The following is a 23,396-nucleotide window of genomic DNA, read 5'->3' on the forward strand; positions in this document are numbered from 1 at the left end:
ACTTCTCAAATCAATTTTCAAACTCTTGTAAATTCAAATATCATTTTCTGATTCATCTTCAAATTTAAAAACCAAGTTTATCTTCCTGTTTTCAGATTCAAAGTTTGAGATAGATTCTGAATCTCAAAACTTGACCCTTCTTAAAATTTTAAAATCAAATCTGGGTTTCTAAAACCCGGATCCATCTTCAGAAGTCCCACTTGGACTTTCAGAATCCCAATCCCGAGTTAGATCCTAATCCCAACTTGGATCCAGATTTCCAAGTACAAATCTTCACCTTTTGATCTCAGATCTTAGATCCAAAACCATTTTTAGGATCTAGAACTCAGTTCTACTTTGGATCTTAGACTTCAGATCCAATTCCATTTTAGGATCCAGAACCCAGTTCCACTTTAGATCTCAGACTTCAGATCCAAAACCCATCTTAAGGTCCAAATCCCAACTCTATCTTCTCAGATTTCAGATCCAAAATCCATTTTAGGATTCAGAATCCAATTCCATCTTGGATTCCAGATCTTGGATCCAATTCTATTTGGGATCCAGAATCCAATTCCATTCCCAATTCTAGATTTCAAATTCAATTCCATTTTCAGATCTCATCTGAACTTTCTAAATCAATTTCTATTTTTAAATACCATTTGGATTTCTCAAATCCATCCTGACTTCAAATTTTAAATCTAGAATTCAATATCATTCCAAATTTCATCTTCTTCTCTTAAAACCAGGTTCAAAATTCAAATTCAAAGTCAATTGCTGATTTTTTTGAAAATTCATTCCTTTTCCTTTTATCTCAGCTTCAAAAATCATTCTTTTCAAATCAAGATTTATTTTCCCAACTCTGATTATTTCAAAGACTTAGAACTTCTCTGATCTATCTCAAGTTCTAAGTTAAATTCTACTATTCAAAAACCATCTCTTCACTCCATTATCAGGTTCATCTCAGAACACTTGAAAATTTTCAAAAACATCTTTTAAAAGAGCATACATCCTTACATTGCACAAGCATGATTCTTTGTGCATTTAGACTTAGAATAAATTCTTAGATAATATTTAGGCAAAGCAAAAGGCATAAATTCGATCATTGGTTTGATTACTCCTAGTAAAGGCGCCAGGAACGGTCGAACCTCGTACCGACGAGCGAATCATCCCGTCTCTCCATTTTCCCGCAAACATTTTCAAAACGGAGGCGAGTAATTTTTTAAATATTTTCAAATTAAGGTCAAGTGAGACCCCGCAAAAGAGTTTCTCTTCTCTCTTCTCTTCTCTCTTTTTTTCTCTTTTTTATCTTTCTCCCTTCAAAAAGGAGGAAAATAGAAGTTAGAAAGGAAAAGAGAAGAGAGAGAAACCACAAGAGAGGAAAATTTTTGCGACCGTGATGGGACTCGTCTTCGTCCGGTTGAATCTATGCCTTTGCTTTGCTTTAAATGTTATCTAAGTCTTTATTCTTTAAATGTCGGTTTCATTTTCATGCAAACCTTAGGAGCCTAGACTCTGTCCTAAAGCTGACATTATTGCATATAGGATCTAAGTATGGATTGGTAGAACAATATTGAGGGGATTATTCCATGCTCACATTAGACTTAGGTCTGAAATACAACTCTCCTCAATTTTAGAGTTATAAATGCAAACAATATATGCAAGTGTATGCTTCTATTCATTTAAATTCTATCTCTTTTAGGACTTGCATTAGAGCTTTCTGGTTTTATCTGCATGTTGATCATGTTTTTGAAAACATCCCTACCTATATTGTTCTGGTCTTCACGTTGTTGGGTTGTCTCACTGAACCATAGTTCGGGAGAGAGCCTCACAACTGGACCACTTATTTGGGTTCGCGCCCCCCTACCACGTACCTAAGGGCCATAGTCTGAGGTATATCGGTAGGCGCTCAAGGATGTTGGGAAGCCATTGCCTTAAAACCGGAGAGATATTTTTATGCCACGTACTTCGAGCTTCGGCTTGAGTATATCGGCATACCTTGATTGGAATCAAATGATATAAATCTTAGAGTTAGGATTAAAGTCCTATCAAGCATTTCAAATATTGCATTCAGCCTTAGAAAGCGCTGTTTGTGCGTCCTTGTTTGTATATCTGTGATTGTGTGATATTTTATATCTCTTATATTTTCCAAAACCCTGGGTATATATTATTCAAATTTTTCTTTTTGTTTTTGAAACCCAGGTGTATTTTCCCTTCTCTTCTAAATTTCTTCAAAAATTCTTCTGATCCTGCCTGCAAGTTCTTCAAATTTTTACCATTTATTCTCAAATTTCATTTTTCCTCTTATTTTCTTATGATTTTATATTCTTGTTTATATTTTTCATAAATAAAATCTCTTTTCATCAAGAGATATCCTTTTCAAAATAAGCATTTTTTCTTCATATTTTAGTTGGTTACTCTCCCTCGTAGAGTAAACAACGCAATTGTCACAATTTTTGTGGCGACTCAATCCCTAGTAATGGGATACAATTTTTCAGATTTCAACCTAATCCTTCCTCTTGTCAAAACTTTTTTAAAAGTTTCTTCGGTCTAAAAACCTCCACTTTTCCTCTACAGAGAGCGCTGATATTCAAAAATGGTTCAGACAAGAGCTGGAAAAGAAACGGTTCCTCAACACAGCGACAGTGAGGCGGAAGAGATGAACTCTCTTAAATCAGTTAGGGGGACAGGGTCAGAACAGGAAAGATGACATCGACCCCGCTATGTATGATATGTTCCAAAAGATGATGGCAAGAATGATGTCGAAGCAAGCCGAGGCCAAGCTAAAAGAGGCAGTTCCTAAAAGCAAGCTGAGGAAGAAGCCTGTAAAAAAGCAAGTCATAATCATCAGAAAGAAGGTTCAGCCAGACACTACTTCTGAGGAGTCAGAGTCAGTCGAGGAAGAATCAGAAGAGGAAGAGCAGATTGTCTACAAACAGAATCCTCCAAGGCAGCCCGTAAAAATCGCTGCAGAAGAGCCTGAATCCGTCAACAAGCCCAAGTCTGGGGCTCCAGCAGAGGACCTGATGAGCAAGCAGATGAAGGAGATTAATCGAGCAATCAAGGACATTCAAGCCAAGGGTAAGGGCAAGCAAACCTACACTGGCGAAGATTTTTACGATGGTCTAGAAGGGGACGATAACCTGGAGAATCTTCCTCGCAAGTTTCTCAAATTTGACGGGACTGACAACCCTAAAGCCCACTTAGCCACATTTTATGCAGAATGTTGTCGTTTCAGAAAAGACAACAGGGCTTTGTTCATCTGTTTTCCCCGCAGTCTAGAGGGTGTAGCAGCCAGGTGGTATGCTGACCACGTAAATCCTATCGAACTACGAGAGTTCGATAAGGTAGTAAATCTGTTCATCGAGCGCTTCTTATTCAACACTAAAGCCTCACCTACATTAAATCATCTTTACAACCTGAAGCAATGAGAGACTGAAAGAGCATGAGATTTCATTCACAGGTGGAGAAGCACCTGTAATAAGATGAAGGTACCCATTCCAGAGGAGCACGCATTGCAGGTGATCCTCAACAATTTCTCTCAGCCCATAAGGAGCCTCATCGCCACTTCCTCGGCCAAATCTTTCATCAAATTGATTGAGCGAGCCGAATGGCTCGAAGCAGGAATAGAAAGCAGGCTTTACGAGGGCACGCCTCTGGTCAAGAATATCCAAGACCAGAAGAAGAAGGCACAATTCGCTCATTCAGTTGATGCCTCCTGCAATAATCTTGGCAGTAGCAGCAAAAGAAACAAAAACAACAGTGGCAGTGGCCCGAGAATAGATCAGAGCAAGGGGCAGAAGGAAAGATCCTATAAGAACAATGACAAACCGCTTCCAATTGGCCTTCAGCAAAAGGGTGATCTTCAAGAGAAACCCAAGTATATCAAGTGGGAGAAAGATCGAGTCTTCACTCCGTTAGCTCAAAGTTTAGAAGTGATTATGGATTACCTTTTAAAGCATGGGATGATCAAACTCCCTAAAATCGAAGATCCTCCCGTAATGTTGGGAAAGTTCAAAAACCAATTCTGCAAATATCATAGGGCAACGGGGCATGATACAGAGCACTGTTTCATCCTCAAGCACATGATACAAGACTGCATTGACAGAAGTGAGCTGATAGAGGACGAGGAAGAAGGGCAGCCAACAGTCCTGACAGAGCCATTTTCGGATCACTCAAAGAATTGAGGATGCCCAAGTTTTTCTGCACTGTCATTTCCTTTTGTTAGTCGTCTTGTAGGGGCAAGTCAGCCCAGTCTTTCATGAATCTTTTTCTTTCAAAGTTCTTGTAAATATTCAGTCTTGTCATCGAACCTTTGCTTATCAATGAAATGTCAATTTTCTTTTTATCTTTTTCTTCCTTCTTTTGCCATACTGGGGCATTTAAATTCCTGTTCTTTTTAGAATGCGGGACAATCCTGACATTATTTATGAGAGAAATGATATTACCTATGAGGGCTTTTCAAAAAACATGAAATTTTGAAAATCTTCATTATGACCAAAGAGTTCAAATATTCTTTGGTCCAACCTTTGTCAAAAATCAACCCTCGAGTTGATCATGTTTTTCAAAATAGGTTTTGAACCATTACATTGAAAGATCAACCCTCGTGTTGATCATATCTTCAAAAATAAGTTTTTCGAATCATTGCATTGAAAATTCAAAACTCGTGTTGATCCTATCTTCCAAAAGATCGATTTCGAAACATTATATTCAAAGATCAAACCTTGTGTTGGTCTTATCTTCCAAAATGGATTTCAAATCTTTATAGATCAACCCTTGTGTTGGTCTTATCTTCCAAAAATGATTTCAAATCTTTATATTCAAAGATCAACCCTTGTGTTGGTCTTATCTTCCAAAATGGATTTCAAATCTTTATATTCAAAGATCAACCCTTGTGTTGGTCTTATCTTCCAAAATGGGTTTCGAATCATTCAAAAATCAATCATTGTGTTGATTTTGAATCATTATATTCAAAAGATCAACTCCTCTGTTGGTCTTATCTTCCAAGTTCGGTTTTAAAACATTATATTCAAAGATCAACCCTTGTATTGATCTTATTATCAGTTTCGAACTGTTATTTTTAGAAATCAGATCTATTGTTGATCTTCTTCTTCAAAAATAGGTTTTCAAACCATTGCCTTTAAAAATTGACCCTCATGATGATCTCTCATGTTTGATTTGAAGGATCAGTCCTCGCACTGATCATTCTTCTTGCGGTGGATTTTTCTTCCCCAAAATGATTTCTCATTTATCTTTTAAATGAACATTTTCCTTTCAAGATCCCATATGCAGGCAGGATCAGAAAAACTCATTTTTTCTCAAATCTTATAAATTTTCAGCTAATCTTGTTATCCTTATCAATTTCATTCATTTTATTCATATTTTTATTAAGTTTATATCAATTTTATCAAGTTTTATTAAATTTTCCTCAATCTTATCGAATTTGAACCCTCTCAGGTTAAGGGATAAACCTGATGCCTCTTTTCAATGAGGTATTCTTTTATTCTGCTTTTTCCGCTCAGGTTAAGGGATAAACCTGACCCTCGTTGTCCGAGGTGTTCCCATTCAGGATAAGGGATAATCCTGAGACCCCTCGTAGGAGCAATAACGCTACCTATGAAGATTCTTTTGTAAATACAAGTTTTGCCAATCTTTATTGATTTTCTAGATTTATATCAATTTGCCTTGATTAAATTTTCTTAAATTCTATTCTTTTTCCCATTCAGGATAAGGGATAATCCTGAGACCTCTCGTAGGGGCAACAATGCTACCTATGAGAATTCTTTTTGCAAATACAAGTTTTATCGATCCTTATTGATTTCTAAATTTATATCAATTTCTATTTAAATTCTATTCTTTTTCCCATTCAGGATAAGGGATAATCCTGAGATCACTCATAGGGGCAACAATGCTACCTGTGAGAATTCTTTTTACAAAAATAAATTAATTTCCTCAAATGTTCTATATTTTTTTCAAAATTCTATATCCTTCTGTCTTCTCAAAGTTTATTCTTTCTATATTCCCCGTTCAGGATAAGGGTTTAATCCTGAAAATTGGATCGCATACAGCTAGCTGTGCTGGTCCATCTAAATCATAGATCATAAATCATAGATCATAAATTTTGTCATATCCCTTCTAAATTCAAGTCTCAAGTCATCTCTTCGCAATATATTCTTTCCCCTTTCAGGCTAAGGGATAAACCTGAATCATCATTTCCTAAATTCTCTTCAAATATCTATTCTATTTTTCCCTTCAGGATAAGGGATAATCCTGAAACCCCGACAATCATTTTTGCTTCAATCTCTAAATATCTTAAGAATGCTAGTCTCCTTCCCGACTCTCAGTTGGAAAACCCAGTGCTCGCACCAGTTATTTTGCTAAATTTTCAAATCTAAAGATCAAGTTCACAAAACTCAGTCCTCGTGCTGTTTGTCTCTCAAAAAGTCTCAATTTAAGATCAAATCGTTAAAATCAAAGGTCGTTAAATGAAATGTCCCAGCTACTTCACTGGTTGTTAAATGAAATGTCCCAGCTACTTCGTTGGTCGTTAAATGAAATGTCCCAGCTACTTCGCTGGTCGTTAAATGAAATGTCCCAGCTACTTCGTTGGTCGTTAAATGAAATGTCCCAGCTACTTCGCTGGTCGTTAAATGAAATGTCCCAGCTACTTCGCTGGTCGTTAAATGAAATGTCCCAGCTACTTCGCTGGTCGTTAAATGAAATGTCCCAACTACTTCGCTGGTCGTTAAATGAAATGTCCCAGCTACTCCGTTGGTCGTTAAATGAAATGTCCCAGCTTCTTCGTTGGTCGTTAAATGAAATGTCCCAGCTACTGCGCTGGTCGTTAAATGAAATGTCCCCGCTACTTCGCTGGTCGTTAAATGAAATGTCCCAGTTTTTTACTGGTCGTTAAATGAAAGGTTCCAGTCTTCGCTGGTCGTTAAATGAAAGATCCCATTTTATTGGTCAGAATGTCCAAAATCATAGATTCAGCTCAAGGTCGCATCAAAATCTATATTGAGTGATTATTTCACACAGAATTCATGAAAACTTTGCCAATTTACTAAAATTATTTGTTGATGCCAAAAATTCTTACTGAACAAAAGAATCACCTCATATTACCTCTAGTATTCTTTCCAAAAAGGGTGAAACTTTTTGCGAAAAAGAGGTAAAATTCAAATCTTTTTCCTGTTGATCAACCAAAATGATGAAAGAAATATCCTCGGTATGATTAGTGAAAGAAATATTTAATGACGTTGAAAAGCCGGAAGCGAATTGATATTGATCATAGCTATGACGCATGTTTAAAGACAGCTTTCTGGCAATTAGGCAGTGGAAATATCCCGAGCGATAAAAAGAATTCACTCAATCCATGTCTCCTCATTTCATTTAAAGTTGCAATCAAATATCGACAAAAGGGATCTCTTAATTGTCGTCAAGATGAAGACGAATATGCGAGCAGACCCCAGGGGCTAAAGAAGATTTGGATCATCTCCGAGATGAAGGAGTTTGTGAAGGATCCTTCCAGGGAAAGTTCAGATCATCGTCGAGATGAAGGCAAGTGTGATGAACCTACCGACAAACCCTAAAAGATATTTGATTTCTGCTATCATCAAAAGACCCTTTGAGTCTATATCATCAATACCTGAGATAAAAGAAGGATCAGAACATCTCCGAGATGAAGGAGTTTGTGACGTACCCTTCCCTGAAAAAGAAAGAAAAGTCAGGACATCTCCAAAATGAAGGATGATCTAAAAGCCCAAAAAAGTTCGATGACTCAAAAGGAGTGCAAAAGGATCATCATGGGAAAAACACCCAGATATCAAACTGCCAAAATTGCCAGAAGTCATCTTTTCTTATGCAAAATTCTTTTATCAATATCTTTTCACTATTTGCTTTTATGAAATTAAGAATATTTTTTTTCTTCTCATATCAGGGAAATGGATAGCTTACAACAACAACAACAACAACTACGCCTTCATCCCAAAACAATTGGGGTCAGCGATATGAACCAAAAAAGAAATTCATTTTGGGTCTTCCACATGAATCATTTTCCTCCAATCATTTCTATCCAACGCCATGTCCTCGGTGAGGTTCAAAGCATTCATATCCTTTCCTATCATCTCCATCCAAGTCTTCCTAGGCCTACCCCGACCTCTTTTAACTAATATATTTTCCCATTTCTCCAACCTTCTAACTGGAGCATCATTAGGCCTTCGCCGAATATGTCCAAACCACCGTAAACGATTCTCTCGCATCTTATTTTCAATGGGTGCAACACCTACCTTCTTACGTATCTCTTCGTTCCGAATCTTATCTTTTATTGTATTTCCACACATCCATCTAAGCATCCGCATCTCAGCTACACTCATTTTTTGAATATGATGTCTCTTGGCAGCCCAACATTCCGTACCATATAGTAAAGCGGGTCTAATAGTCGTCCTATAAAACTTTCCCTTCAACCGCAATGGCATTCTACGATCGCACAGCACTCCAGTAGCTTCCTTGAAGAAAATCATCAGCGCTAAAATTTTGAATTTGACTCTTAAAACTGAGAAATTAGCCTCGTTGGAGGAAATACTCTAGGTAAAAGAGGGAATATCTTTGCACACATGTGCACATTTTCAAGCGTTGAAGTCAACTATAAATTTATCTTATTGGCAAAATTTTCTAGATATTCTAAGAATGAAATAAATATTCAATATCCATTTTGGTGCAATCTAGCGTTGTTTATATCCTCCAGAAGAGTTACCCCATTCAGTTGAAGTATCTCTCCTGTCCTATCACGATTTCGAGAAATCCGTATGGTTGTTCCCACTCAGATTAAGGGTCAAAACCTGTATTTTCAGTCTCAGCCGTGAGACGCCCAAGATCATCCCTTTTTCAAAGCTTTAGGGAACCCCATTTCCTCCTTTCGCAAACCCCTTTCGGATTTGTTCGTCCAAACTCCGAATGTCCCATCATGGTCTCTTCACTCGAGGATTCCGTATGGTCGTCCCCTTCAGGTTAAGGGTTAAGCCTGAACCTCGCCCATCGAGGTATCTTCCTTTTACAGGTTTGGGTTAAACCTGAATCTCGTTCTGATGAGGTCCTTCATTTTGACGAGATGTTTTTTTCAGTCCCATCATGGTTCTTCCCATCAAGAAACCCATGCCTTATATATCCATCCAGGACAGGATCCTACTTAAGCATCATCTTCTTTTCCAAAAAATGTCCCATCAAGGTCCACTTATATTCCTTTCCCCATTCAGATTATCTTGAGATATCTTCGTCCCATCCAGGTTAAGGGCTAAACCTGACTCGTTCCAAAAGTTGATCTGGTCTCACCAACGAGACTTTATCTAAATTCTTATCTTTCATCACTTCGGGATCTTCACCCAAAGTCCCATCACGATTTCCTCATTTATATTATTCAGTCATATCATTTTCGAGGATTTCGTCTCCCCAAAAGATATTCAGGATAAGATATTAAGCTTGAGAAGCCATGTCTTTCAAATAAATTCTTCTACACCCAGTTCAGATCTGCTGACTGAGGCATTTTTTAAAAGCTTGAGTTGCCTATAGCAACTTCGGCATACTCTCATGCAATAGCAATGGGATGATATCATCCCAACATGTCCTTAAATCTTTACGGTCTTCCATTTTTTTTATTATTATATGTTTAGCATTTACTTTCCTACTGCAATAGTGTTCAATGGCGTATTATTTCATCCTGTTTGTTCATCCATGTGGTCTCATCTGTTTGTTTTTCATCCAATTAATGAAAGCATTAGAGTAAGGCGATGGTACAATCGTTTGGACTATTGATTTTCGACTCGATCGAAGATGGGGATCAGTTTGATCAAAAGCCTATCAAAATTTTGTTACCATCCGATCTAAGTGAAGGTCGTTATAATTTTGGAACGGGACGCCTGAAGTTTTGATCAAAATCCACTCAATCTCCAAGGAGTGTCTTTGGGTCTTTGCCGGAATTCTATTGATGGTTGTTGTCGTCTGGATTTCCATCGGATGTTCCCTCTAAAAGCAGATCAGATGGCTTCTGGCATCAATAGAATTCCTGGATCAGATCCCGATCTGTTGGAATTCTGTTAAAGCTCGATTCGAGGACTATAACTCTCGTCCCATACGACGTTCCAGTTATTTGTCCACCAACAGAGACTGATATAGCTTTGCTACTGGTCGAGTATGAGGCCTCCCTTTCAAGTTATCATGATCTACATCCCCTGTGTTCTCAAGCCATAATACTTTTTTTTTTCTGTTTTCGCTGGTTGTATCGCATGATGTTTTCTCTGTATGTTATCATCAATTGCCCATCACTAGCATCTAGCAGCATCCCACCCTCGGTATCCATTCGCTATGAAGATTTACCTCATCAGACAGAGACGTAAAATGGTCACGTTTAAAAAGTTTGGTTTATAGCAGCACTGCAATCTTGATGTGGATACCCCTGTCAAAATTCTGGTAAATGATATTTATTGAACTGCCATCTTCTCCATGTTATTATGCTTAACATATTAGACTGAGGATCTTTATTTGCCATGTTCTCTATTTTTTTTTTGTGTTAGATCCTACGATGGTCATTTCAAGAAATCAGTAACAGAAATTTCTAGCAGCACTAGCCACAATTGTGAAATAAATAGAAACCAATCCAAGACGTGGTGTCATCATCACCCCAGTCTCGATTTCAATTTCCTATCTTACCTGCTTTTGCTTCCCTTAGTTGTATTCTTCCCCTTTTGTATTTACCTTTCTTTTACATGTCTTCGAAATTTTTTTTATTATTATTTATATGTTACATTTCTTTTGTTATTGTTAATATTCATGATAGCTATGTATAGATACTTAGCAACATTGTTTCAGTTCAGCAACATTGTTTCAAATTCGCATCATCCTTTGCTTTTTGAAATGTTTTCCCTGGCATGGCATGGGGAAGGTATGCCATCAATGGAGCATCCCACAAAGCTACTGAATAAAGTTCAAATCAGTTTCTCGAGCATACACTTTTGACCTCCCTTGCTGACACAGAGGTTTTTGAAGATGGGCGGATGGATGTCACTCTTAGTTCAGAAAGCCCTCTTGAACTATCTCCAGGTTTTGACAACCATTCTAATCACTCCCACAGTTCGAATGTCAAAAGCAACCTGTTCAGAAGTTTGCAGAAGCTGATGATAAGATCTCCTTGGCAATATTCCAAGAGCATGTCCAGCCATATAGTTGCCCTCATATGGCAATCATTTAGTGTTTGCCCTATTAATTGCAACGTTCATTGTGATAATTTCCTGTCCATGGTGCTCTCCTATATTTTCACATCACATTCAGCACCTGCATGTACCTCCATTTACTGTTGTATCATCACACTAACACTATGCAATGCTCCACCACGTAGCATTGTCATAACAAACCACTCAGCCAGCACACCATTGCTCATACATTTTTCCAGACCTTTCATCACACCAGGTATATATTCCCTTGGAACAGCACCTCCCTTTATCTCACTCTTGAATTCATAACCACTTCCAGCCTCCATGGGCTCAAACTGTTAAATAATGTAACATAATTCAATATGTAATCTCATAGTTTTAGTTTACTTTTAAGTTTAGTTAGGATTAGGTTAGTTTATTTAACTAGGTTAGGTTTCTTTTTCTTTTTTAGTTTAGTTTTTGGACTTATTTGGCTTTATGCTTTTTTGACCAAAGTCAAAAAGCATAAAGTAGAGAGAGCTGTTGGACTCCCAACAGCTCTATTTAGAGCCGTTGGGAGCCCAACACTCCCTCATTCCCTCTCTCCCTTGTATTATAAATATGGGGTGTTACCCCCTTGTAACTTACACTTTTGTAAAGCCCTCTTTTGGGACCCAACATATTGAAGTTGATATTTTTTTACGTTTGTGCATTTGTATCCGTGCCTTTGTGCACTTGTGAGAGTTTTCCTTTTATGCCTTTGTGCATTTGTATCCGTGCCTTTGTGCACTTGTGAGAGTTCTCCTTTTATGCCTTTGTGCACACTTTATGTTTCTAGTATTGTGTTTATACATAAAATCTTTTTTTATAGAGATTTTCACATGGTATCAGAGCAAGGTTGCTTGAGAAGGAAAGTCTTGTGATTCTTCACAATATTGAGTGCCTCGAAAAGCGTGCCTTCAATTTTTTCGAGATTGGCGTGAAGACTTCTCTTCATCAAATATTTTGGAAGATTACTACAACAAGTAAGAGTTAAAATCTCTTTGTGGTACGTATTTTTCTCCTTCATCTTATCTCTCTAATGGGTGAAAAAGACTCTCATTTCTCTCTTGGCTTAAGCTCAATGGTTTCAATTATCATGTATGGGCCAGAAATATGGAAGCTCATATTAAAGGAAAGGGGCTTTGGGGATATGTTCAAGGTTCCATAACGGAACCCGAACCAAAAATTACGATGGTTGAAAGAGGAGAAATCAAAATTCTTGAAGGAGAAGAAAGACAAAAAGCTCTTGAAGAATATTCAAAGAAACATGAGGAATGAGAAATGAGAAACTTCAAGATCCTATCTTGGATCTTCTCATCCGTTGAAACCAAGATCAATGCCAATATCATCAAATTCAAGAAAGCCTCCGAAGCTTGGCATTATCTTGAAAAGATGTATACTTCACGAGACTTATCTCACAAGTACTATCTTCAAAAGAGGGCCTTGACCCTACAACAAAATGAGATGTCTATTCGTGAGTACTTTGCTGAATTATCCTCTATTTGGGATGAGCTTACCATGCTTGAGCCCAAGTGGAGTGGCGAAGCTATTGAACTTAGATACAAGCAATTAGAGGAAGATCACTTCTTTAACTTCCTAAATGGTCTTCGACCCGAATTTGAACAAATTCGGTCCTCTCTTTTATCTTCTTTCACATCTCCTTCCATTGAAGATGTTATTACCAAGTTAAGTGGAGAGGAAACTCGTATGGGCATTAGCAAGCAAAATCCAAGTGTTCTTGCAATGCCCACAAATCAAGATGAATGTGATGGAGCTAATGCCGTGTCTAGGCCTGGCAACAACTTGAGGACATATAAACCTCCTCACTTTAAAAACCAAAATCAAGGATACAATGGTGGTCAAGGCGGAAGAAGGGACAATAGCAAAATTGTGTGCCACTTTGCAAGGAACCCGGTCACATCAAACCGGTTTGTCCTAAATGGAAGAAACTACTTGCAATGGCAACCACATCTCAATCACAAAAAGAGGAATCTACAAGTGGAGCTCTCTCTCTAAATCAAATTATGGAAGCTCTTCAACCTCTTCTTAAGGGAGCTATTTCCGGTGCCGCCGTATCCACTCCTTCTCCTCCAGGTAAAACTTCTAGGCTTTTAGATTCGGGTGCATCTTTTCATATGTCTCCAAACATCTCTTCTCTTTCTGAATATTCTAAAAGTTTATCACCATCTTTTGTTTCAACTGCGGATGGCACTTCTCTTGAAATTAAGGGGATTGAAAACTTTGAAACTCAAAATTTTTTTATTCCCAAAATTAGATTTATACCTAAATTGAATTTGAACTTACTTTCCGTCTCTCAACTCTCGGACCTTGGATGTGACATTCAATTTTCATCTAATAAGTGTTTAATACAGGATCACCGGTCCGGGAAGTTGATTGAGGAAGGCTCTAGGAAGGGAGACTTGTACTATGTGGATTCTCTCCAAATCCCTAAAACCCCTTTTTGTAATGTGGCCCAACATAAAGACATAAATGTTTGGCACAAAAGACTTGGTCATCCCAACATCACCAAGTTATCCTATTTGCATTTTATGAAAAATCTTTGTAAAAATACTTTCTCTTGTAATGATTGTATTCTTGGAAAAATGAGAAGTATGCCTTTTGAACAAAGATCTATGTTTACCACAAAACCTTTTGAAATTGTTCATTCGGATGTTTGGGGACCGGCACCCGTCATATCCAAGGGAGGCTTTGCCTATTATGTGATTTTTGTAGATGATTTTTCTCGATATTGTTGGATATATTTCCTTAAACATAAGCACGAAGTGTTTTCATGTTTTAAATCATATCATATGATAATTAAGAATCAATTTAATAGTAATTTAAAGATTTTTAGGACCGATTCCGGAGGCGAATATCTTTCCAATGAATTTAAGAAATATCTTGAAGACTATGGTATTGTCCATCAAAGATCGTGTCCTAAGACCCCACAACAAAATGAGTTAGCCGAAAGGAAGCATAGGCATATCATTGAAACCACTAGAACCCTTCTTATTTCCCAAAGTATTCCAAAAAAAATTTTGGCCGAAGCGGCTCTTGCTTCAGTTTATCTTATTAATCGTCTTCCATCCAAAAATTTAGATAAAATCTCTCCTTTCGAAACTCTATATGAAAAAGAACCCGATTATAATAGATTGAGAGTTTTTGGTTGTAAGTGCTTTGTCCTTACAGATAAGAATGATAAACTCTCACCTAAAGCCATTCCTTGTGCTTTTCTTGGCTACTCCGAAACCCAAAAAGGGTTTCGATGTTATGATACTAAAAATGATAAGTTATATGTCTCAAGGAATGTAACATCTTTAGAAAATGATAGTGGTTTTGAAAAGAATGAATCTCATTTAGAAATTGCTGACTATTCCTTTCTCTTTGATCTTTTATCTAAAGATGATGATATCTCTAGTGATGATGAATCAACATATAACAGTGACAATGAAGTGGTTGAAATCAACAATAACTCTAACCCTACTACCTCTCAAGAAGAAAATATAACTAGAGACCCTATCACCTATACTAATAGAGATAGACTCCCCTTTAGAAGTGCTATTGAGCAATATAGTGAACCTAGCGAATCTATCCCCTCACATGATTCAAACCCTAGAAGAACCGAGAGAACTAGAAGAACTCCCTCTAAATTCGTATCTTTTGATTCTTTCTCTCCTAAATATCGGGCTTGCTTAAGTGCCATTCACTCATATTTTGAACCAAAAAATTTTGAAGATGCCAAACGATGTATTGAATGGAGAGAAGCCATGGAGAATGAACTCAAAGCGCTTAGGAAAGCCAACACTTGGGAATTTCAAACGCTTCCCAGTGGAAAGAAAACTATAGGATGCTGATGGGTGTTCAAAGTCAAAACAAAAAGTGATGGATCTCTTGAGAGGTATAAAGCTCGTCTTGTAGCTAAAGGGTATAGTCAAGAATACGGGATTGACTATGAAGAGACATTTGCTCCAGTAGCTCGTATGGTTACTGTTAGATGTCTCGTCACCATTACTTCCATTAGAAAATGGAATATTTACCAAATGGATGTCAAAAATGCCTTTCTAAATGGTGATCTTAATGAAGAAGTCGACATGGATGCTCCACCTGGTATGAAAATTCCTAAAAATAAAGTTCTTCGTCTTCGTAAAGCTCTTTATGGCTTGAAACAAGCTCCCAAGGCTTGGCACAATAGGTTTAACAATGTAATGACTGAAAATGGTTTTACTTCATGCTATACTGACACTGCATTGTTTGTTAAGAAATCTGATGCAGGGATTGTTATATTACTGTTATATGTTGATGATATGTTAATAACAGGTGATGATGTCAAATGAATCAAGAGCATTAAATCTATCCTGACTTCAAGATTTGAAATGTCAGACTTAGGATTTCTGACATATTTTTTGGGAATTGAGGTTGCCTATTCTCACAGAGGCTATTTTTTGTCTCAAACTAAACTTGCTTGTGACATTCTTGACAGATCAGGAATCACAGATGACAAGGTCTGTGAAACTCCTGAAATAGTAGGTTCAAAGATGAAGATTGATGATGGGATTCTCCTAAAAGATCCCACACCTTACCGGCAACTTGTTGGATCTTTAACGTATCTCAGCATTATGAGGCCTGATATTTCTCATGCTGTACATGTTGCTAGTCAGTTTCAACATGCACCTACTTCAGTTCATATGAGTGTCATTCTCCGCATCATCAGATACATAAAGGGTACAATAAACAATGGGGTATTTCTATCTTCTTCTTCTGAATTGAATTTAATTGCTTATACTGACTCTGATTGGGGAGGTGACCCAAATAACCGTCACTCCACCACTGGTTTTTGTATTTTTTTAGGGGAATCTTTAATTTCTTGGAGATGCAAGAAACAACATAAGGTCTCACTTTCATCCATAGAAGCCGAATATAGAGCCATGGCATCTACTACCATGGAGATTGTTTGAATTCGCAACTTGCTGGAAGATATGAATATTCAAGTTCAAGGGCCCACAAAACTATGTTGTGATAATAAAAGTGCAATTTATATTGCCAAAAATCACACATTTCATGAGCGCACGAAGCACATTGAGATGGACTGCCACTATGTTCGTGAAGAATACTTAAGAAGAACTATAGACCTTCCATATGTTACATCAGAATACCAACTAGCAGACTTCTTCACCAAAGCGTTGTGCTCTCCAAGATTTAACTTCCTTCTTGGCAAACTTTCGGTTATGTCACCCTAAGTTTGAGGGGGGGTGTTAAATAATGTAACATAATTCAATATGTAATCTCATAGTTTTAGTTTACTTTTAAGTTTAGTTAGGATTAGGTTAGTTTATTTAACTAGGTTAGGTTTCTTTTTCTTTTTTAGTTTAGCTTTTGGACTTATTTGGCTTTATGCTTTTTTGACCAAAGTCAAAAAGCATAAAGTAGAGAGAGTTGTTGGACTCCCAACAGCTCTATTTAGAGCCGTTGGGAGCCCAACACTCCCTCATTCCCTCTCTCCCTTGTATTATAAATATGGGGTGTTACCCCCTTGTAACTTACACTTTTGTAAAGCCCTCTTTTGGGACCCAACATATTGAAGTTGATATTTTTTTACGTTTGTGCATTTGTATCCGTGCCTTTGTGCACTTGTGAGAGTTCTCCTTTTATGCCTTTGTGCATTTGTATCCGTGCCTTTGTGCACTTGTGAGAGTTCTCCTTTTTATGCCTTTGTGCACACTTTGTGTTTCTAGTATTGTGTTTATACACAAAATCTTTTTTTATAGAGATTTTCACATTGCTTTTTGAAATGTTTTCCCTGGCATGGGGAAGGTATGCCATCAATGGAGCATCCCACAAAGCTACTGAATAAAGTTCAAATCAGTTTCTCGAGCATACACTTTTGACCTCCCTTGCTGACACAAAGGTTTTTGAAGATGGGCGGATGGATGTCACTCTTAGTTCAGAAGGCCCTCTTGAACTATCTCCAGGTTTTGACAACCATTCTAATCACTCCCACAGTTCGAATGTCAAAAGCAACCTGTTCAGAAGTTTGCAGAAGCTGATGATAAGATCTCCTTGGCAATATTCCAAGAGCATGTCCAGCCATATAGTTGCCCTCATATGGCAATCATTTAGTGTTTGCCCTATTAATTGCAACGTTCATTGTGATAATTTCCTGTCCATGGTGCTCTCCTACATTTTCACATCACATTCAACACCTGCATGTACCTCCATTTACTGTTGTATCTTCACACTAACACTATGCAATGCTCCACCACGTAGCATTGTCATAACAAACCACTCAGCCAGCACACCATTGCTCATACATTTTTCCAAACCTTTCATCACACCAGGTATATATTCCCTTGGAACAACACCTCCCTTTATCTCACTCTTGAATTCATAACCACTTCCAGCCTCCATGGGCTCAAACCTCACAGTTATATCTGCAAACTATCCTTGTCCACCTGACTGTTTCTTGTGGACATATTTTACTTCTGAGACCCTAGAAATGCTTTCATGGTAATTTACTTGTGGTGCTCCCACATTTGCCTCAACCTTAATCAAGCAAATCTTAAACTCCCTCTTTAGTCGATCTACAATGATCTCAAGATGCAGTTCTCCCATCCCTTCAATGACAGTCTGGTTAGTTTCCTCATCTTTTGAAAAGTGAAAAGATGGATCTTCTTGAACAAGCTTGATCAAACCAACAACCATTTTATCAATGTCAGCTTTGGTCTTAGGTTCTATTGCAACTTTAATAACAGGATCTGGGAAGTCCATTCTTTCCAGCACAATTGGCTTCTCAGGATCACATAGGGTTTCACCTGTTATGGTATCTTTGAGTCCAGCAAGTGCTACTATATCACCTGTCAATGCAGCCTTTACATCCTCTTCAGCAATCAGTATTATACCTTATCTTTGCCATATGTCACACTTACATCATTCCTACCACTTACCACAACCAAACTCCAAAACCCCACCATGCAGTAGCTGACCACAGCTCCACTGCACCTTAGTTACCCTTATAGCAGTTACCTGCTTCATAATAGCCCTGCCTACCTTCCATAGCACTGTCCTTGCAGGGACGAACCGTGCTGCCATCACTTTTACAACAGTCCTTTCCTTTTCCATCACCTACATCACACATCCACCCTATATTATATGTAGCATAAGTATCTTTTCATTAATAGTGATCATGTATATATCACTTTCAGCATGATTTTCTCCTATACTTCTATACTTTGTGAATGTCATAACTCGTTAACCTTGTTTTGCAGGATTATAGATTCCTTTTCAAAACTAGATGCTTTTCCATCCCTTCATTAGCTTTCATTCTCAAATATCTACACTAAGTACATGATATATATGATATATATATATATAAATATAAATATACGTATATATACACATATATACATGTATATATGAATATATATACATGTATATGTATATATGTATACATATGTACCCATGCATATGTAAATACATGTATAAGCTCTCATGTATGTATATATACGTATATATACAGGTATGTCTGTCATTTTTCCATCCTTTTCATCATATATATCTTGACATATGAGTATTTCACCATTGATCTCCATGTGATATGTGCGATTTCTTTTTATTTTTCATATTAATCAAGCGTTTTGCAGGAAATACATGGAAGATATCATCATTGGGAGTTGTAAATTCAATTTTATTGTAATAATTAGATCTTAATGAGAATTTACATTTTCTATTTTAAGATAGAATGAATGAGCATTGTAAATATCATAAATTGCTTGTTTACATGCTTTTCACCTTTATTTTCCAAAATTTCACAAATGGGAATACGAATGGCACGTGCACCATTTTGTAAGAGGTAATTAGTCCTAAGTTGATGATTTACATCAATGACCATAGTCAGGATGTAAACAAAACTTAGGATTTTTATCTCTTATAAAATAACACTGGATCCACACTGAATCCTTCTCAAAATTCATCATATTTTCCTTAAATATTTTATTCTTTTCTCAGAGTTTAATTTAAAATTAATTCAATATATATACCAATGGCCATAGTCAGGGTATATTGAGAGTTAATTTCATTTTAAACTCTATAAAAGCACCAAAATATGTTTTATTCTTCACCTGAATTTAAATATAGATTATTATATAATACATTCAATGACCATAATCAATGATGTATTATATTTTCAATCTTATTTCAATTCATGTAAAGAATGAAACATGGTTTTCAAAATCCAATTTCAAAAGTTATTTAAATTTATTCATCATTTAGGATAGTATTGCATCATATATTTTTTTTTTCCAGAAATCCAAGTGATTTCCTTCAGATATCTTCTTCACTTCTCAAATCAATTTTCAAACTCTTGTAAATTCAAATATCATTTTCTGATTCATCTTCAAATTTAAAAACCAAGTTTATCTTCCTGTTTTCAGATTCAAAGTTTGAGATAGATTCTGAATCTCAAAACTTGACCCTTCTTAAAATTTTAAAATCAAATCTGGGTTTCTAAAACCCGGATCCATCTTCAGAAGTCCCACTTGGACTTTCAGAATCCCAATCCCGAGTTAGATCCTAATCCCAACTTGGATCCAGATTTCCAAGTACAAATCTTCACCTTTTGATCTCAGATCTTAGATCCAAAACCATTTTTAGGATCTAGAACTCAGTTCTACTTTGGATCTTAGACTTCAGATCCAATTCCATTTTAGGATCCAGAACCCAGTTCCACTTTAGATCTCAGACTTCAGATCCAAAACCCATCTTAAGGTCCAAATCCCAACTCTATCTTCTCAGATTTCAGATCCAAAATCCATTTTAGGATTCAGAATCCAATTCCATCTTGGATTCCAGATCTTGGATCCAATTCTATTTGGGATCCAGAATCCAATTCCATTCCCAATTCTAGATTTCAAATTCAATTCCATTTTCAGATCTCATCTGAACTTTCTAAATCAATTTCTATTTTTAAATACCATTTGGATTTCTCAAATCCATCCTGACTTCAAATTTTAAATCTAGAATTCAATATCATTCCAAATTTCATCTTTTTCTCTTAAAACCAGGTTCAAAATTCAAAGTCAATTGCTGATTTTTTTGAAAATTCATTCCTTTTCCTTTTATCTCAGCTTCAAAAATCATTCTTTTCAAATCAAGATTTATTTTCCCAACTCTGATTATTTCAAAGACTTAGAACTTCTCTGATCTATCTCAAGTTCTAAGTTAAATTCTACTATTCAAAAACCATCTCTTCACTCCATTATCAGGTTCATCTCAGAACACTTGAAAATTTTCAAAAACATCTTTCAAAAGAGCATACATCCTTGCATTGCACAAGCATGATTCTTTGTGCATTTAGACTTAGAATAAATTCTTAGATAATATTTAGGCAAAGCAAAAGGCATAAATTCGATCCTTGGTTTGATTACCCCTGGTAAAGGCGCCAGGAACGGTCGAACCTCGTACCGACGAGCGAATCCCGTCTCTCCATTTTCCCGCAAACATTTTCAAAACGGAGGCGAGTAATTTTTTAAATATTTTCAAATTAAGGTCAAATGAGACCCCGCAAAATAGTTTCTCTTCTCTCTTCTTTTCTCTTCTCTTCTCTCTTCTTTTCTCTCTTTTATCTTTCTCCCTTAAAAAAGGAGGAAAATAGAAGTTAGAAAGGAAAAGAGAAGGAAGAGAGAGAAACCACAAGAGAGGAAAAATTTTGCGATGATCATAGTCCCACCCCTTGGAGCTTAACTGCTCAAGCATTTGCTAGGTCACTTTGGTATGCCACTTTAAGCACCGGCAGTGAACATGAAATTTCCAAACATATCAAATGCATTCACATTGTATCATAAAGAGGGAATTATCAAGCACATCAGTGCAATATACATTTGTGACAGGTTTACTTAATAGCAGATGGTCTTATCCTTCTCCCCATTTAGATCACCCAATTCTCCACATTCTCAGTTCACCACAATGAGAACTACAGGCTGCTTATTACACCTTTTATAGTTCCTAATGTAGTAACATAAAATTTTCTGACTGTTGAAAAAAACATGTGATCACTAGGGTAATTATTAAAAAAAAAAGATGATGAGATGGTGACTCATTTCTGTGTTTGATTTTCAGGATAAAGAATAACAAGTGGATATTGAAGAACACTGTTCACATCTAGTCAGAACTGCTGAGTTACGTGGTTAATCAAGCTTATTTAAATAGCCCAATAAGATAATAGCATGTTTCTCTTTTATAGGCCACCATTATTCATCAACTTCACACAGACTTTTTCTCTTGCACATTAAAAGAAAAATATTCTTGTTCTTAAAAAAAAAAAAAAGCAAAATATTGATCAACATAAAAACAGCATTTGATCAATCTCTAGTTCCCTTAAGGGGATGTCCCAGGACGAACCCAAGTATCAGAGTAATGTAGGGATTAATCATGATCTTTCTGGAGTATAATGCAAGACCCAGCTAATCCCACTTGTCCACGTAACCAGGTCTGTAAAAACACATCATAATATGATCATAGGGATTGCTGCTACAAAGTTTGTCAGTATATTTAGTGTCTCAACCAGTGATTCATATTTCTATTGAACTCCAAAGAGATGTTATTCTACAATAATTAACCGGTCAAACAAGAAATGCATTGACAAGAGAAGAATGTGAGAAGGGAAAGGAAGGATTTTGATGAAGAACATACCACTCGGAGAATTGTCATTATCCAAAATCATGTCAAGTGCATAATCGTAGTAGGGGACCTGCCCAGGAAGACCACACAAGTTGAATTCATCATGTATGTAATCCTCATCAACTTCGCAGAGGAACTCATTGCCTCTTAGTCTACAAAACCAAGTAATCCACGAAGAATCCTCAGCCTCTGAGCCACCGAGATCTGTCTCCTCGCTTCCAGTATCTGAGGGCTCTTTAGTGAAGGATGAAAAGAAAAGACGAAGAAAAAAGGAGGGGGGGAAACTTCATAAGAGCCTTCTCATAAAGTACAAAGAGTGCACATAAATGAAAAACTGGAAACTGAAGACAGATGAGAGTGACAACTAAGGGCAAGGCAAGGTCTATGTAAAACAACAGGCCATGGCAAAGATCGATAGACACCAACATTTTCAATACTAAAAGGGCAGGAATTACAATTCCAAGCCGGTAGATGTCTCCAAGAAAACCAAAAGATTCATGAAAAGAACGGCAAAAGAGTAACACGCGACTTGAGATAAATAGCATGCTTAAAACAGAGGAAAAATTAGCGGGCCAATCTTCGGCTACAAGTCTGGCTTGAGTAATAGAGGAAACACCATCATCATCATCGAATAAATTGCGCATCAAGAAAAAGTAAAGGCCAGAAAGGAGTGTCTGATTTTACATCTCCTAAACCCTTAATCCGATGGTAAGTACCCCAAAAGTTGTACGGAAGGGATTTCCGTACTAGGGGCATCATCAAGACCCATCAACTTGAAAGCATCCGCAATTGTCTATTTCAGAGGAAGCCCCCTCCCATGAGAGAGAGAGAGAGAGAGAGAGAGAGAGAGTTACCGATGGTGGGACGGGAGTTGGGTTTGGTGTCTTTGGATCTGGGGATGGAGGAAGAGGCGTGGTCCGATCGCTTCTTGGGTGCAAGCGACTCGGCGGGCGCATTGGCGGATGAGGCTTTGGTGGTTGGCCTTGGGTTCGAATCCCCGCCTCCACCTCCACCTCCACCTCCACCCACAAAGACGTTGAAATTGTTGGAGTTAAACCAGACCCCACCCCGCAACGAAGAAGAACCATTCTTCAACATTATTGCTACTGCTGTTATCAGCAGCAGCAGCAGCAGCAGCAGCACCGATAGCACCACTGTCCCGTGTTATTAATTGGCAAAATTATTACAAACGTCTTTTTTTTTCACCCACCTCCCCCTTTCCCCTTATTTCCCTTACCATTTGGAGGAAAAAAATGAAAAGGAAAAAAGAGGCTCAGAGGAGTGACTGAGAAAACGACCCTTGTTGCTGCGGTTTGGTCGCAAAGAAAGAGGAAAGCACCAACTTAATAATAAAAATCTGGCGCCTCTTTTTCTCCTTAAAAAAAAATGAAAAAGAAAAGTTTACAAAAACTTAGGCGTCTTTTTGTAACATCTTTTCTAAATAGGTTAAAACTTAGGAGTGTTTTTGTAATTTTTTCAAGAAAAAAACAACAACAAGAGTTTGGATTTGGTTCGAATTTAGCCTTT

General features: G+C 37.2%; 1 protein-coding gene across 2 annotated transcripts in view; it reads right to left on the reverse strand.

Annotated features, from left to right (window-relative positions):
* LOC149811287 (casein kinase II subunit beta-3-like) overlaps nt 1–23,007 on the reverse strand; it is a 51,633-nt gene extending 28,626 nt beyond the window's left edge. The window contains exons 1-2 of one of the 2 annotated variants that reach the window (XM_089992818.1): nt 22,724–23,007; nt 21,882–22,103 (exon numbers count right to left, since the gene is read on the reverse strand). In XM_089992818.1, the coding sequence (XP_089848944.1) occupies nt 21,882–22,103; nt 22,724–22,967 (466 nt within the window). In that variant the 5' untranslated portion in view covers nt 22,968–23,007. The remainder of the gene's footprint in view (nt 1–21,881; nt 22,104–22,723) is intronic. The other variant, XM_089992819.1, reaches the window with a different exon arrangement.
* Between the last annotated feature and the right edge of the window lie 389 nt (nt 23,008–23,396).

This window comes from Nuphar pumila, chromosome 17 (assembly GCF_984573655.1).
Source record: "Nuphar pumila chromosome 17, dmNupPumi1.hap1.1, whole genome shotgun sequence".
Lineage (NCBI taxonomy): Eukaryota > Viridiplantae > Streptophyta > Magnoliopsida > Nymphaeales > Nymphaeaceae > Nuphar > Nuphar pumila.